Source organism: Cynara cardunculus, assembly GCF_001531365.2.
Source record: "Cynara cardunculus var. scolymus isolate 2C chromosome LG 5, CcrdV1, whole genome shotgun sequence".
NCBI lineage: Eukaryota > Viridiplantae > Streptophyta > Magnoliopsida > Asterales > Asteraceae > Cynara > Cynara cardunculus.
In genome coordinates this window covers 14,450,416-14,468,690 of record NC_037532.1, presented here as the reverse complement: position 1 = coordinate 14,468,690, position 18,275 = coordinate 14,450,416, and the positions used below count along the sequence as shown (strand labels likewise).

The 18,275-nt window shown below is 38.7% G+C and overlaps 1 protein-coding gene across 1 annotated transcript; it reads right to left on the bottom strand.

Annotated features, from left to right (window-relative positions):
• Positions 1 to 8,214: 8,214 nt before the first annotated feature.
• On the bottom strand, positions 8,215 to 17,976 carry LOC112512848 (pentatricopeptide repeat-containing protein At4g39952, mitochondrial). The gene is made up of 5 exons (XM_025118985.1): positions 17,955 to 17,976; positions 15,353 to 17,876; positions 15,050 to 15,264; positions 14,829 to 14,917; positions 8,215 to 8,271 (listed from the first exon to the last, which is right to left on the bottom strand). The coding sequence occupies exons 1-2, from the start codon at positions 17,974 to 17,976 to the stop codon at positions 15,550 to 15,552; spliced, it is 2,349 nt and encodes a 782-aa protein (XP_024974753.1). The 3' UTR covers positions 8,215 to 8,271; positions 14,829 to 14,917; positions 15,050 to 15,264; positions 15,353 to 15,549.
• Between the last annotated feature and the right edge of the window lie 299 nt (positions 17,977 to 18,275).

The window sequence follows — 18,275 nt, the reverse complement described above, 5'->3', positions numbered from 1 at the left end:
TATATATATATATATATATATAAAGAGAGAGAGAGAGAGAGAGAGAGGCGGGTTACGTCACAAACCGCCTAATTCATGAAAACTATGCAAACAATTTTCGACCAATAGAAAAATTCTGTTTTTTTCTTTAATTTTAATAAGTAAGGCTATAATGGTCATTTGATTGTATACTGATTAATATTGGAAGATAATAAATACTGTTAATTTTGGAAACGTAATAATGGAAACGTTTTATATAGAAGGAGGTAAATGATTTCTTCTTAATATAAATTTTTTATCATTAATATGTTTTATTATTTTTTACCATTATATTTTATAAAAAATATGAATTCTAAAAACAGTAGAATATGAAACTTGTGTTCCGTTTCATTGAAAAATATATGTACTTTGAGTAATGAAACTAATTTCATGTTCAATAATGACCAGCAAACAATTTCACAATATTTCGGAACGTTTTATGCATGAAAAACGTTCATTAAATAAAAAAATATTCAAATTTCAAAATGTCTCATTAAATTTTAAAAAATGTTTCATTCTTTATATGTTTCATCGTTCAACCCTCCATGACAATCGGTCTTTCTTTAATGGCAGTCACGTGAGTTCGTTCTATAAACGGTGAAACAGTTTCATTCATTGATTTAATGATACAAAATATTTGCTTTAGTCTGCAACGTGTTTCATTATTTTTAGTTGATTATAGTATGTTTTATATTTCATAATTTATTAGGATATACCTAACTCATTGTAGGTGACAAGGAAGCACGTGAGTTCGTTAGATGAAACGTGAAACAGTTTCATTCGTGAAATTTAATGGTACAAAAAGTTTGCTTTAGCATTCAAAAGGTTTCATTATGTTTAGTTGATTATAGTATGATTTATGTTTCAAAATTTATTAGGATATACCTAATCTCATCGGTCCTTACTTGGATCTATTTTTAAGGTGAATGATATTTTGTTTATAATATTTGAACATAAAATGAAGATAATTTTTAGCAAACATATAATTTTTCAGATTATTCTAATATTTTTTGTTAGAATCTTTGTAATGAAACAATTCGTTCTCTAAACGGTAAAACAGTTTCATCCATTCTAACATATAATTTTTCAGTTTTTATAAACGGTGAAACACTTTCATTTATTCATTTAATGAAACAATTCGTTCCCTAAACGGTGAAACAGTTTCATTCATTCATTTAATGAAACAAAATCATTGCTTTCGTATTTAAAATGTTTCATTATTTTTTGTTGATTAAACTATGTTTTATGTTTCATCATTTATTAGGATATACCTAGTTTCATTGGTCCTTACTAGGATCTATTTTTAAGATGGATGTTATTTTGTTTATAATATTTAAACATAAAAATGAAGATAACTTTTATCAAACATATAACTTTTCAGATTATTCTAACATTTTTTGTTAGAGTCTTTGTAATTATAAAATGATATATAGAGTTTTTAAAATAATGATTTTGTTTCATTAAGGAAACTATTGTGGATTTTGTTTCATTAAAGGATCTTTGAATAAAGGAAACCCTCGATAAATATGGCTCTAGCCTCTAATCATATTGTGGATTTGACAAATTTACCCCTTTTTTAATTAAAAATTAAACTTTTATTTTTCTTTTTTTAATTTCCTAATATAAACTCATTTAATCTTGACTATTAATCAAGAAAATGGATAGATGAAATTCATTTATAAGGTTTTCACAAATGAGGATGGTTTACAATTGATCCCCTCCCTCTCCCTCTCCCCCCTCTCTCTCTCTCTCTCTCTCTATATATATATATATATATATATATATATAAGTTCTTATACCAAGACCCATAGGCATAGATTAATGGTCATTCTTTGCATCTTATCATGTAATACCTTAGCTGCATCAATGTCAAAGAATCGAAGACAACCAATTTAGCATGCAACATAACATAAGCTGTCTATTTATGATATATAACTCGATTTAAAGCTCAGTAATTTTTTTGGGGCATTCGATTTGTTACTTAACATTGAAAATTTACAACATTAATTTTATGGATGAAATCATTTGATTTGTGTTGGGGATCTTCTAAGCATTTGGTTATGGTTAAAACAGGTTCTTGATGATGCTCAAATAAGCACAAAGGAATATGAGGTGTTGAAAGATCTGATGCTTCCACTATATATGACGACTCTCTCAATTTGCCTGCCACGCTGACTGGAGGCCAACCCACCCTTTGATTGTTGTTTCATTTTGCCAATCGTTGTAGGATTAATTTGTAAAAACAAATTCTAATTTGGTTTTGTATGGTAGAGTTTGATTATACATGAATTACGTATTTTTAATATTATTCTAATAAATTCAAAGTTACCGACATCCGTAAGTAATTGTTTTTATAAACCGTCGGGGATATGCGCTAGGGATGTTATCCATTGGTGATCCACTGGTGACCCGTATATGATGCCTTTTTCTACGATGTTTCTTCCGATAGACTTTCACCGACGGATCATCGATGGATCTGACTTTTAGCTAAGGATTTTTCCGTTTGTAAAAGTGTCTCGTATAGTAATGATTGGCTCCCCATCACTGCCATCGGCTCCCCATTGTCGCCCTTCACCATCCATCGGCTCCCCTCGCCACCCATTGCCACCAATGTTGCCCCCAACCATCTTAGGTTTGATCCTCCTCTGTTTGTTTGTCAGGTTTTCAAGACCTATGGTTTTTTTAAACCCTCGCTCGAGAAAAGAAGTTGGTTTCCTTCACAAGAAAACCATTGAGGGCAGATGTGCTAGATATCGTATATCTACAAGACTAAGGGGCCATTTACCAAATGTTTATTCGGGTAAGTGCTTACGAAGTCACATAATCTTATCGGATGAATATGGTAGGACCAAGAATCTTACTCGGTAAGAGCAAGGCAAGGATTGAGAGTCTTACCCTCTAAGCGAGGGCGATGATTCTTACCATAATTAGCGCTTACCGGATAAATTGTATGCATACGATGCGTTTTTGTTGACTAAAATGTTACCCGTTATGTAAGTGATAGTGTTAAATTTTACTGATAAATGCTTACTGGGCAAGTGTTTGGTAAACGGCCCCTAAGTGGTAACACATGCACCTATACATGTCTCAACACTCTCTCTTTTCAAGTAATAAAATGGTAAGACGTAGTATCGTTTTACACGGGAACAAGTATCTTAAGTTGCAATATCTCAAGTTGAAAAACTAACTTCAATTCGTTGAAGTTGTTTCATAGTGAGTTTACAACTAAGCGTGTTTGACATAATGTAAAATGAAGCAATGGTATAAGATTCGGATTAGATAAAAACATAATTTCCAAGCAGGCGATCAGTATTTCAAAAATAATAGTTAACCGCCACCTACTTTACAGATACTCTCTCAAGCCTTTACAACATTAACCGCCACCTACTTTACAACATTAAACCTGTTTTTCAAGTCTCCATATCTCTATGTAGGACATAAACTTTAGGTGAAGTGTACAAATATTTGTGTTTAAAGTAATCCTCTCAAGTCTACATCCCAAGTCAATCAAGTTGACGAGTTCTAAGGGGCTTGCTTCTAGGCTACTGTGCTTTAACATTTTAGCAAGTGATTAACTTGTCAAGAAGTATTTTCTTTTTTTTATAAACTCAAATGAAATAATGGAACATCACAATGCCCACTTCCATTTGGTTTGTTATCTCATTTTTGTCTCACACCCAAGCTAAAGACTTCAGCCACTCATGGCTAAAAAACCACGTGTACTTAGCTAAAAGAATACACAAAGGAATAACATTATAGAACAAAGAGAACTAGAAGTGATTAATTAAATTGCTAAAAGAAGATATTCATTATAGAAAAAACGAAATAGAACAACAAAAAAGGAATCTGTTAATTCTCGTTAATCATAAGCAAAGATGCGTTACAACCAGATAACTACGACTTATAATCTTACTCTGATGTATCCATCTATACCTCTATCTGTAAATATAAAATGGGAAGATAAGACTTATTTGGCAAACATTCACTATGAAGTTTTACTGCTATTTTTGTTAGATTGGCTTTGATGTACACGAAGAAGTAGAAAATGGAGGATCTTAAGAACATCATGCTCTTACTTATCTTAAAAGCAATTAAACCCCTGCCTACAGGGTTTTGTGCACCCATTTCAACACATAAAAGATAGCTTAAAGTTGGAGCATTTCGACTCAAAGGGCTCTTTCTTGGCAATTCTGTGTTTCCCTACAAAAGGTTTTTCACTTGCCCATAAACATACCTCTCTACGGAAAATCTCGATCCCCGTTTGAAAGGCTTCGTAATGGCCAGCACCGACTATATGCTTGAATATGTTCTAAATGACATTATTTGGGTACTCAAAAACGGCCTCCAAAAAGAAACTAAAATGCATCATTTTCCTAGAACTGGTTGAGGTGTCCACCTTCTTCAAGACTGCTAGGGAGAGCGTAAAAGTGACCACCATCTCTGCAATGAGTTCTGCCAGGTGCATCGATCTGATTAGCTGCATTGATTCCAGTTCGGTGCAGTGATCCCATATGCAATACTGAGGTTGCGTATGGTACGTAGACATGACTGGACAACGCAAAACTGGACAAAAGTAGACAGGACAAGAGGGTAGGACTGGATAGAACAAGTGTATATCTTTTGTCTGGTACAACTAGAACTGGACGTGACAGAACTTAGACAAGTTACCCCCAAAACTTATTTGATGATTTTAAATATTATCTAATATTTATAACTAAAACAAATAAAGTAAATAATTAAAGAATTTAATTTATAAATATTTTTACACAATTTTCATATAAATAGTGGTGGTGGTGGTTGACAACGGTGGAGGAGGTAGTTGTGGCTCATGTAGTGAAGATAGTGGTGGTGGTGGTGGTTATGGTGGAGGTGAGGTGGCAATGGACGGTGGTGTCGATGGTCGACGGCAATTGTGGAGATTGTGGAGGAGGTTGTTGCAATAGAAGAGTTGGAGGTGGCCAATAACGGTAATTGTGGTGGCAACGGGCAGTGGTGGTCGGTGGCTGATGATGGTTACAGGGGTAGCAATGGACGGTGGTGGTCGGTGGTCAACGGAGGTCATGGAGGAGGTTGTTGCGGTATAGGACTTGGAGGTGGCCAACTGTGGTAGTGTTGGTGGTAATGGGTGGTGGCGGTCGGTGGCCGACGGCGATTGTAAAAGTGGCAGTGGACGGTAGTAGTCGGTGGTCGACGGTAGTAGTCGGTGGTCGACGGTGGTTGTGGAGGTGGTGAAGGAGGAGGTTGTAGTAGAGGAGTTAAAGGTGGCGAACGACAGTAGTGGTGATGGCAATGGACATTGATGGTCCGTGGTCAACTATGGTAGAGGTTGCGATTGACGATGCTGGACGGTCGTTGTGGAGGAGGTGGAGGATGTTGTAGTGGAAGAGGAGGAGGAGGTGGAGGTGGAGGTGGCTACTGCTACTGCTACTGCTACTGCTACTGCTACTGCTACTGCTACTGCTACTGCTACTGCTACTGCTACTGCTACTGCTACTGCTACTGGTGACCTCCGGTGGCGGCGGAGGCCAAAACTAGCGGTGATGACGATTAAAACAAATACCATATTAAGATTATACATCAAACTAGGGTATATTAGTAATATTTTAGTTTATGTCTCATTCTTGTCCCATCTTGTTACACCTATTTTGGTAGAACAAGAAAAAGTCTTTTTTGTCCCATGCTGCCCCACTTTATCCCAGTTCTTGCCCCTGTCCTATGTCACGCCAAACGTGGGACAGTGAGTTTTATTCCGTCTTGTCTTGTCCCGTCCCATGTACCAAATGCGCGTGAAAGAGAAAAAGAGAGATTATATTACCAACACAAATTGGGTATATGTTAACTAGATAAAAGGTTACGGACAGAGGTAAGAGTCCCTCCCTTAGCTTAGCAGGTCAGCATCTTGGTCAACGTAATGGACAGCGTAAGAGGGCTCTGACAGGGTAAGAGGTAGCAAACAACCCCTGAGTTTACCAACAAAAATTGAATTGAACAGCATTACATCCATTCTAAACATTTTCAATTTGGTAAAGGTCTTGGGATAACTACTAGCGTTTGAATACTTCTGACATTACAACCCAAATCAAATGAGGAGAGTGGTCGTTTCCGTGAAGATCTCTGGCTTCTGAAAAACGTGCAAAGGGGAGATACTTCTGACCTTACCTATGTGCTAAAAGAGATGCATTCTGATGGTCGAGGTCCATGAAAAATATTCAAGTAATCTGACATTGATGCTTAAAATTTTAATGTTATACGAACTTGAGAATGCTTCAAGATATCAAATTCGAATTTGGAAACTGATGAATAAACTCATCTACTACACATTACAAAGGTACAAATTAGTTCTTGATTTCTAATTTCTAAGTGTTTTGAGAATTGTTGCAGATATAAAATGAAAGGTGAACTTGTGGTTCTTGTCATGGATGTATAACTTTGAAGCCAGAACACAAAAGTACTTGTTGAATACTTTCTCCTGCTGGCAGCACTCCACAAGGACTCACATGATCTCTCTATCCTACAATATCATGACAAAACAAGTATGCAAGATGAAGATATTTAGCTACCAAAAAGAGCAGTTCCATTTACCAAAACCCTTTTATTTTTTACTTTCGGGTTTGAAATTCGTAGAAACAACCACTCTACTATTTGGGGTAGACGACAGGTCTGCGTGCATTCCTACTTTCGAGTGAGATATACCGAGTTCGTTTAGTTTGGTTTATTTAATATATATCCATACCAAGCTTGAAATTCAAATAGAAAGGAGGGAGTATCGTTATATCCTAAAACAAAAGTAGAAGCAACAGATAAGTGCATGCCATGAGCCAATTAGGAATGCACAACAAAATGAAAAAAGAAGTGTTTTAGGATTATGACCATCCAAATGGAATATAAGAAAATAGTGAATTATAATGACCTTCTGAAGCCACATCTTGATGCGGATATGCTGTAAGGTATCCACTTAGGCGCCGTTTACCAAACATTTACTTTGGCAATTGCTTACCGCTTCAATTACTTAGAGGATGAACACAAGGACCTAGCATTTTACCCTATAAGAGAGAAGGCTAGGATCGAGAATCTTACCCGGTAAGTGAGGATGATGACTCTTACCCGGTAGGTGCTTACCGGATTATAAACGCATACCATCAATCCATTTTGATGGCAAGGAATATTACCCCATAAGGCAAGTGAGAGTGTTGACCCTCTGGTAAGCGTTTGGTAAACAGCCGCTTAGTCCATTTTTGCTGTTCTTCATGTCAAACATGGTTTCAAGCATGAACTCCATCTGCCGCACATGAAGCAAATGAGGTTACAACGGAAGATAAAATCAATTGATAGTAAAAACAGAAGTAAACCACAAGGGTTGTGGCGTAGTGGTTGAGGTCCAGGGGGATGCGGTGGAATATCCCATGCTAGGGTTCGATTTCAGACGTACACAACAATGTGGCCATTGAGTTTATCAGGGTTGATTTCTTGCATGGGATTAGTCCAGGCATAGCCTGGGAGGTTGGGACACCTTTCCAAGATAAAAGAAGTAAATATGAATCAATGAGATGCATACACTTTTACTTCTCATAAATATAATTAATGAAATACATACTCGTTTACTTCGACTTTGCCTCGTTATCTTAAAAAGCATCCTTCAGTTCTGTCACCTTGTTCTGAATGCTAAGAAAAAAGTTCATGGCGGCCGGATCTTCACTCCTCAATCGCATCCCAGAATCTATTGTTTATTATCAATTGGAATTTTGGGAAGTGGTAGCAGAGTTTCAACAAAAAGAAACAAATTCAATCTTATATATACCAGAAGATAAGAATGTGGCATAAAATATGACAAGTGTATCTGCACCTTCTGCAAGCACGAGCAGTGAAGACTGTGAAAGATCAGTGGCTTAGGCAATCCTGTGAACGTTGAATTTGACTCGAGGAGTACAAACTCTCTAACATAAGGGTACAACGCATGCCATCTTATTGCAAGGAGGTCCACTTCATTACTGAATAACACTGCATAAAAAACACGCCTTGGGAATTCTCAAGTTCCTCAACCATGAAGCCGGCAAAGATTGTCCATCAACGCATTTCATGATGATGGTGTGGAATTTCATGGGAAGGTTTGGGTGGTGACTCCCACAACGGCAACGAGAAGTAGGAGATTTTCTATCCATGAACATACAGAGCCTGTTGGAACCAAACACGAACAAGAAGATGATTGTCTTCAACTCTAGCCCACGCTCGACATTGTTGAAGATCTTCCAATATCTTGCAAATCGAATGTACAGTTTCGTTAAGGTTCCAAGCAAGAATGCTGTAAGGATGATGAAAAGCATCTCAAGAGCATAAGCATGGACCACATGAAGTTTGCTGCCCGAAGGCCCAAAATCATTATGCATAACATGATAAAGGGTATAAAAGACCAAGTATTCCTCCTCGATATCACAGCTTCTTTGATTATATGGTAGAAAATTTACCAAAGGACCTTTGGCCTAGCGGTATGTAAAGCCCCAACTTTCCAGGAGATCAGAGGTGCAAACCTTTGGTGAGGAGAGTGGGTGAGTTAATTTGCTGTATATAAATATTATATACTTCAAAAAAAGATGGAAAATTTGAGAACCTGTTTGTGAATTCAAAGTTTCCTTCCAGCAGAAAGTATTAAAAGAAAATGCATCATTTTTGTTGATTTTTTATTCTTTAACAAAACTTGAGGCAAATACACAAAACACAACAGAAAGAACCCTATTTTTTAAATCAAAATTAGGCACCAAGTAAAAAAGTAGATGCATATGGCAAAACATTTTGATGAATAAAGAAAGCCATCACAACCTAAAAAATATGGGGTTCAATCAAACTTTAAAAGTACAGATTAACTTGGTAATTTTGTGTATTGTATATGTAAATTACGATTACAATCAAGGATATATATATAAGAGATACATTTACAGTCTAGACCCTCTAATATAATTATATATATATATATATATATCACACTTAATTGTCTAATATTCCCCCGCAAGCTAAGGCCGGGGAGCGACCTGTAGCTAGGACCGTAATAGGAGAAACAGTTGTGAAGGTAGCGGCTTGGTGAACACGTTTGCAATCTGATCATCTGTAGATATAAACTGAACTGAATGGTTCCGTTGCGCAACCATTTCTCGAACAAAGTGAAAGTCAACTTCTACTTGCTTGGTACGGGCATGAAAGACAGGATTAGCTGAAAGATACGTAGCACCAAGATTATCACATCATACAGTAGGAACCAACTTCACAGGAACCCGGTGTTCGCGCAACAGTGTTTGGAGCCATGTGAGCCCAACAACAATATCGGCTAGAGCCTTGTATTCAGACTCTGTTGACGACCGAGAGACAGTCCTTTGTTTTCGTGCAGACAATGATACTAGGTTTGAACCAAGATAGATAGCATATCCACCAGTAGATCGACGGTCGTCGGGGCAACCAACCCAGTCAGCATCAGAGAAGCCAGTCAGGGAGTTGTAAGCAGAATCAGTGTACGCATGAAGGATTGTGCCTGAATCATGCATGATTCGTAAACCATAATCAGCAGTGCCCTGCAAGTAACGAAGAATTCGTTTGACTGCCGTCCAATGATTTTCAGTGGGGGAGTGCATAAATTGGCAGACTTTGTTGACTTGCGAAAGTAATATCCGGACGAGACAATGTGACATACTGAAGGGCACCCACAATTTAGCGGTACTTGACTGGATCAGCAAACGTAGCACTATCACCAAGAGCAAGAATAGCATTAGTGGTCATAGGAGATGAAGTCGGTTTAGCATTAGACAGGCTTGCGCGTTGCAAGAGTTCAAGGATGTATTTCCCTTGTGATAAAATCATATCATGACCCTGACTGGTTACTTCAATACCGAGAAAATAAGACAAGCGACCCATATCCTGAACAGCATAGCATTGGCTAAGACGTTGTACCACTTTGTCAATAGCCTCCGGGTTGTTTCCTGTCAAAAGAATGTCATCAACATAAACTAGCATGTACAAAATGGTGCCCCTGTGGGAGTAAATAAACAAGGAAGGATCCGTTTTGGAGCCCTGAAAGCCAAGAGAATGAAGGACCGCAGAAAGTCAATGAAACCACACTCTAGGGGCCTGCTTTAATCCATATAAGGATTTGTGAAGTAGGCAAACATGATCGGGTTTGTCCGGGTCAACGAACCCTCGTGGTTGTTGCAAATAAACTGTCTCGTTGAGATCACCATGTAGGAAGACATTTTGCACATCAAGTTGCCTTAGGGACCATTTATGTGTTGCGGCCAGAGATAGAACAACACGTATGGTGGTCGAATTGACCACGAGACTAAATGTCTCCTGATAATCAATGTTTGGTTGCTGCCGAAACCCTTTGGCTACTAGTCGTGCCTTGTAACGTTTTATTGCCCCTGTTTGGTCTCTTTTTAATTTGTATACCCACTTGCAATCAACTACATTGGAATTTGGAACGCGTGGTACTAATGTCCAAATACCATTCCGCATCAGCGCCAAATACTCGTCAGCCATGGCAGTACGCCACTGAGAGTGCCTGATAGCAATGGTAAAGGTGGTCGGTTCAATGTCAAGGGAAGGATGATGGGTATGGTATGAGGAGGCATTGTAAGGTTTGGTTTGTTTGGGATTGGGGCGTAGGGTGGGTGGTCGAGTACGGGTGGGTTGTTCGGTGGTAGGGGGGTAGGGGTAGGCTGGTTCGGTGACTTTGGAACGGCGATGATAGGTGTGGATAAGGGGTGGTTGGGCCGTGGGGTGGTCATTGGGAGGGGTGGTGGTAGGTGTTGTTTTCTTGTGGGACAGATTGCACAGTAGGTGCTGTTGAGGGTGTTAGTTCTGGTGGGAGGTTAGATATGGGATAGGTGGAGACTTAAGGATTTGGAGTGGTTGTAGGAGATGTTTGGAAAGGAAAGAATTGTTCATTAAATCGAACATGACGGGCCACGTAAAGACGATCAGACTGTGGGTCGTAACACCGATAGCCATGAGCGGTGCTGTAACCAAGGAACACACAAAGTGTAGAGCGGAAGTCCATTTTGTGTTTATTGTATGGACAGAGATGAGGGTAGCATTGGCATCCAAAAACCCTAAGAAAGGAAAAATCGGGTTTGTGCTTGAGCACATGTTCAAAGGGGAGGTGTTTGAGCTGGTTCTGGATGGCATTCGATTAATAAGATAGATCGCGGTGTCAAAAGAAAAATGCCAAAACAGTTGTGGAACATGGGATTGAGCAAGTAAAGTAAGACCGGTTTCAACAACATGTCGATGTCGTCTTTCAACAAAGCCATTTTGTTCGCTTGTATGTGGACATGAGAGGCGATGAGTGATGCCGAGAGGAGAGAAGAATTGGGAGAGATTCCGAAACTCGCCTCCCCAGTCGGTCTGGACATATTTCATTTTAGTTTGAAAATATCTTTCAACCATCGCAAGGAATCGTTAAAAAGTGGCATAAACATCATATTTTAGTTTTAATGAAAAATCCACATAAATCTGGAGTAATGATCAACACACAACAGAAAATAATTGTGATCATCAAAAGAAGGAACAGGAGCAGGGGCCATACATCACAGAAAACTAAATCCAAAATGTACGAACTTTTATAAGTAGATGGTAACAAATGAGTTTAGACGATTTGCCAACAGAACATGAATCACAAGAAGTGCTAGCACACTTATTTTGTAAAGGTAAATGATATTTAGACAATATGGAATTCAATAGCTGTGGATGTGGATGTCAAGTAGGGGTGAGCATAGGCGGGTACCTGCCCTTTTTGACAGGAACCGGAACCGGAATCGGAATCGGCGGTTCTTGAGATATTGGAACCGGAACCGGTTAGAGCGGTTCTTAAATTTTTGGAACCGGAACCGGAACCGCCGGGAACCGGTTCCGGTTCCGGGTACCCGCTTTTTAAAATATTAAAATTTTGTTATTTAGAAATAAAAAATAAAACATTGCCAAAACACTAAATAAATAAGCAAAAATACAAATTATACAGAATAATGGTTACAAATATTGTTTAACGATTACAAACCATAATAGACAAATAGAAAATGTTCAAAGTTTAACAATTACATACTATAATAGTAAATGTTCAAAGTTTAACGATTACATACTATGAATCCAATTGAACACACAATTTAAAAAAATACAAATCATTCTATATGAAGAATTTAGATGAAGAATGAAGATGATGACATGCTTTCAAGATGTAAATCTAATATAAATTTGGTATTAAAAAATAGTAATTATTTTTTTAATTGAAAAATACAGGGTACCCGGCGGGTAACGGTTCCGAAAAATTGAGAACCGGAACCGGAACCATTATCAATCGGTTCCGTATTTTAGGAACCGGAACCAGAACCACTCATATCGGTTCCGGTTCCGGAAACGGCGGTTCCGGTTCTATAACCGGGTACCCGGTTCCGCTGCTCACCCCTATGTCCAAGTCTTTATGCCATGTGGGAGAAGAGGCATGTGCGGTAGAAAACGACATTTTCTGAATAGGTTGAGGCTGAGGAGGACGGAAGGAGTAGGGACCACCATTACTTGGACCCGTAAGGAGGATAGTGTGTGTGAACTTGTCTTTCACAACAAAGAAGAAGAGTGAAATTCAAAGTACACATGGTTATCAAAACAGAAATTTTGAAGTTTTGATAACATAAAGTAAGTTTTGTTTTATGTCAGGTACGTGTAGTATGTCTTTAAGGGAAAAGGTTTTGTTTGGTTAATAAAATTGTGAGGAACCAATGTGTAGAATGGGTAAACCCTTACCATTGCCAACGTGAAGGTTGTCCTCACCGTAGTAGGCCTCAGAGTTATCGAAGCTAGATAGGTGAGGTGCAACATGATGGCTAGAGCCAGTATCCGGAAGCCAAGCTTGTGACCGGTAATATGTAAAGTTGGCAGAAGGTGGTTGTCTCGTCCTCATAGGAGCAGAGTCGCGATTGGGGCAATGAGACCGGATATGACCAATCCCACACCTGTTGCATGTGCCAAAAACAGTGTTTTGATTAGAAGCCCAACTAAATTGATTACAGTTACCTCCTCCTTGACTTCTGTTGTTGTAGTTTCCTCGTCCGCGTCTAGAATCACGTCCACGGCCACGGTTATTCCCAGATCTGTTGGTGTAAAAGGCTTGTGTGCAGGTTGTGCATTAATAGGCTAAACTTGAAGACCAAGTTGTGACAGAAGATGCTGAATAGCTTGAAGTTGATCCGGTTGAGGAGTAGACGAGGTGGCACCAGGAACCGCTGAGTTGCGGTTGTTCATGACAGTTGTGAATGCTTGAGGTGGAGAGATGTCAGTTGTAGATTTCTTGATCATGTAGTCATGGTCTAATAGAAGGCCATGAAGTTCTGCAAAGGCAGTTGGGAATTGGCGACCAAGGAGTGTTGACTTCATCCCGTTGTATTCTTCTCTAAGACCCGAGATAACCAGCATCACAAAATCTTTTTCTTTCATTGGTTCGCCTATATTGGCGAGAGCATCAGCATATTCCTGAGCCCTAGTCAGGTATGCGGAGGAGGTTTCAGCAGGCTTCATCTCTAGTTTAAGAAGCTGAGTTTTTAGGGTGTATTCCCTAGATGATGTGTGAGGAGCATAAGCACGTTCAAGAGACGGCCAAAGATCACGGGAGGTAAGTCCTTGAACGTGTTGGAACGACGCCTCAGAGATTGTAGAAATAATCAACATTCGTACGTGTGCATCATCGGAAACCCATGTTGTGTAGTTAGGATTCGGTTGTGGTGGCGGCACTGTGGTGCCGTCGACATCTTTTCCAGATGATGATGATGAGATAGTCATCGGTGGACAGGAAATGGTGCCATCAACACAGCCGAACAGGTTGTTTGTAACAAGGAACGTTTGAACCATTGTCTTCCAATAGCCATAGTTGTTTGGTGATAAAGTGAAACCAAACTTGTGGGAGTTATGGGTGGTTTTCTCGGTTGGAGTGAAAGCTGCAACAATTGTCATTGGACAGAAGGTACGGCAGCCGTAGGGTAGAAGACGGGTGCGGTAGCTTTAGGGTTGCCTTGTGATGGCAGAGGGTGTCGGCAACTGTAGGGCGGCAGCTGTAAGGTCGCAGTTGTGGCAGCCATAGGGTAGAAAACGGGTGCGGTAGCTTTAGGGTTGCCTTGTGATGGGAGAGGGTGGTCGGCAGTCTAGGGTGTCTAGGGCCGGCTCTGATACCAAGATAAACTTGGTAATTTTGTGTACTGTATATGTAATCACGATTACAATCAGGGATATATATATATATATAAGAGATACATTTACACTCTGGACCCTCTAATATAACTATATATATATATATATATATATCACACTTAATTGTCCAATAAGTACAAAAAAGAGAACTCAATCCCACACAACAAAACCGGACTAATACGAATTTGTTTTTGAACTTGTTCACTTCCATAAGAAACAAAATCAAAAAATGCAGAAACAGTAAATAAAACCTCAACCCACAATGCCCTCAGCAAATCACGAATTTATAAATTGATTAACTTACCTCATCACAAACATCATCGCATATATCATCAGACTTTCTAGAACAATAATTAGATCCACTTTTTGACATAAAAAATAAACTTTATTGAGAAATTTTGATAAATTAATCATTGCCATTCGACTCCCTAATTCTGAAAAAAGCAAACAGATATATCACCCCAAATCAATAAACAATCAAAGGGTACACACGAATCGTGAAAAACACCAGCTTCTTGACAGTTTTCTCGATTTCAACTCAAGCAACAATAGATTCAAATAACAAGAAGGGTAGAAGATGGAATGAGCGTGAATGGTACCTTGGGAGCGGGAAACACACCTTGAGAGCATGAATCACTCTTGAAGAAGAAATGGCACTTTCAGAGCATGAATTGCCGTCTGAAACAACCTTGAGGGAAGAGTTTAAGTATTATCAATTTGCAAAAATCATGCTTATTTAATTGTAATTAAGAGATTTTAATAGTTTATATATTAACGAGTAATACTTAATGCTTAGTAGGTTGCTGTTAAGAGTTTTTACCTTGTCTTTCATATTACTCATTCGTGTCGCTACCCGTTCATTTAACACAGTCTAGCGATAAGCAAGAAGTAGGAAGAACTTCTGATAACATTAAGAGAAGAAAAAGTTTTGAGGTGCCTGCTTTGCTGATTGATGTTGTTTCTATTGACATCCCACTTGAGTCCAAGAGATGATAATATTTTATCATCATGCAGTCATGATATTGACACGCTCAACTGCCGCATAAAACAAGAAAATTATTAGCATTTACGTACTACAAGTCTTTATGAATGAGGATGCCCAATGGTGTATAAGATAGAGTACCTGTAATGCATGGGCATGAAAGCTTAACGTATTTTTTAGATTGAATGAAATTCCGCACCATTACTGTGATTAGATCCACACCTTACTAAAAAAAATTGTTTATAGTTAGAGTACCTGTAATCCAATGGTCTATAAACAATTTTTTTAGCAAGGTGTGGATCTAATCACAGAGATCACACCTTGCAAATGGATTACCATCACACTGCACTCCAACCAACAGCCTTTTCCACTCCCCTTTCCTTCATCAAGTTTCTCATCCATTCAGCCTCCTCCCACATGCCTATGGAATCATACAAGTTTGAAACAATTACATAGTATCCATCATTTTCTGGGTCACATTCAATAGCACGCTTTGCTATCCTGATACCCATTTCAGGATTGTTGTGGGTTTTGCAAGCACTTAGCAAAGCGCCCCACAGACCCCCGTCTGGAACTATTGGCATTGACAAAACCAAATTTTCTGCCTCGAGCAGATAACCTGACCTACCAAGAAGATTTACCATGCAAGCATAGTGTTTGAGTGTGGGTTTCAGAGAGTAATCTCCCATTCTACCAAATAAAGATTTTCCTTCATCAACAAGCCCTGCATGGCTGCATGCTGAAAGAACTGCAAGAAAAGTGAGCTCATTTGGTTTAGCATTTGATTGCTCCATTTGTTGGAAAGTATCTATTGCTGATTGGGCGTCTCCATGCATCCCATAACCAGAGATCATCACATTCCAAGAAATAATATCCCTTTTTGTCATTTTGTTGAATATGTTTTTGGATTTTTCAAGCTGCCCACACTTCGCATACATGTCAACTAATGCAGTAGCAAGGGTCAAGTTCGAGGAAAGCATTTCCTGATCGATGTACTTGTGTATCTGCTCTCCTTTCTCAAATGATGCCATATGGGCACAAGCAGAAAGCATGCTAATTATGGTTGTTGTGGTAGGTTTAGTGCCTTCTAATACCATTTTATTGAACAAGGAAAAGGCCTCGGCATAATTCCCACAGTGCGTATAAGCAGAGATCATCGTGTTCCAAGTGATAATATCCTTATTTGTCCTACAAAATAGCTTCCTTGCTATGGCCACTTCACCAAGGTTACTGTACATGTCTATGAGAGAATTTAACACGGATGTATGCTCTTTCACCAAGCTCTTAACAGCATAAGTGTGAAGAGACCTCCCTAAATGCATCTCTCCCATTTGTGAACATGAAGAGATAACTGATACCAAACTGTAAGGATCAGGATTGATGCCTAGATGTAGCATTTCTGTAAACAAATCAATACACTTCACTCCACATTTTACTTTACCATAGCCACATACCATCGCATTCCAAACCTCTTCCTCAAGGATGCACACACCATTAAATACATTCTCTGCATAACTTATCAGTCCAAACTTACAGTACATTGACACCAATGCGTTGTGAACCATCTGATAATGTCTTCGAATCATAAACCCATGAAACGTCTTTCCAGCAGAGATGCAGATAGAGTTAGATAAACCATATATCAAACAACTGACAACCATTGGGTCAGGATCTATCCCAGCAACAAGCATTTCCATAAAACCTCCTAAACTTCGTGTAATACATCCCCATTTTCCATATACACCAATAATTGATGTCCAGGACTTGATATCTTTCACAGGAACTTCACAAAACGACATATAAGCTTCCTCAAGTGTTCCACACTTCGAGTACATGGACAAGATTGAAGATTGAACAACTGTGTAACATCCCAGTCCAGATTTTGCAACTACCCCATGTAAGCATCTACCTGCATACACCGCCTCCAAATTGCCACAAGCTTGAAAGGCACCTTCTAATGTTCTAAAATTTGGCCTCGCATCCTCTCCACATATTCTATACATCTTACAAACACACCTCAAACCTTTTGCGCTCTCACCATTCTGCACATACCCGATAACAAGGGAAGTCCAAGCAACCACATCTCTCAGATACATTTCATCAAACACCTGTCGTGCACTGTCCACATGCCCACATTTTGAATACATATACACAAATGAAGACCCAATGGCAGAACTTCCTTCAAACATACCAACTTTAAACACCAAGCCATGTACAATCATGCCATGAACCAAATCCCCAACCTCGGCGCAAGCGGAAACAACCATGGGAACAGTAAACTGGTTTGGCATAAGAGTAGTCAAAACCCTCATGGAAGCATAAGAGTCGAGACATTGTGGATACATTCCATTAGAAAAGTAAGCCTTGATGATAGAGTTCCAAAGGAAAACGTCTCTATAACCATTAAAAGAATCAAATACTTGTTTAGATGATGCAGGCTTATGGAGGTAAGCATAGAGGGAAATGAGCTTTGAAGAAATGAAGACGTTAGTTGAGTGATGGCCTGTAGTAATAATGTAAGCATGGTACTCTATGAGTGATTGAAGGGTTTTAGGGGATCGGATGGAGAGAAAGCGGTTGATGTGGTGGGTAAGCATGAGGTTAATGGTTGAGGACGAATGAAAGAAATGGCGGTGAAGTGAGGTGTTGGTTAGGAAGAATGAAACTTTTGAATACAAAATGAGATTATGTTATGTATTCATATTCATCATCCGAATCAAGAAAATATTTGGGTAGATAACACCATCCACTTCCCTGCAATCCATTTACACTTTCAATTGTATTACATCAGCTTTTACAATTATCTTTCATACACCTGCAATTCACCTATAACACTTTCAACTGTGTCACATCAGCTTTTGCAATTACCACCTACACACCTGCAATTCATCTACACTTTCAAAAATGGTCCCCACTACAACATTTATTAACTATTTTATAAATTATTTATATATACATTCTAATTATTTTTTAATTAATAACATGTTTTATTTTAATTCAATGTTAATTAAAACGATTAAATATGATATAATATAATATAATAATTATATAATTTATTGTTTTA

Coding starts and splice junctions, on each gene's coding strand:
- LOC112512848 (XM_025118985.1), bottom strand. CDS start 17,976: ATGGATTGCAGGGAAGTGGATG. Junction 17,877..17,954: donor GGATTGCAGGGAAGTGGATG/GTGTTATCTACC, acceptor TGTATTCAAAAG/TTTCATTCTTCCTAACCAAC.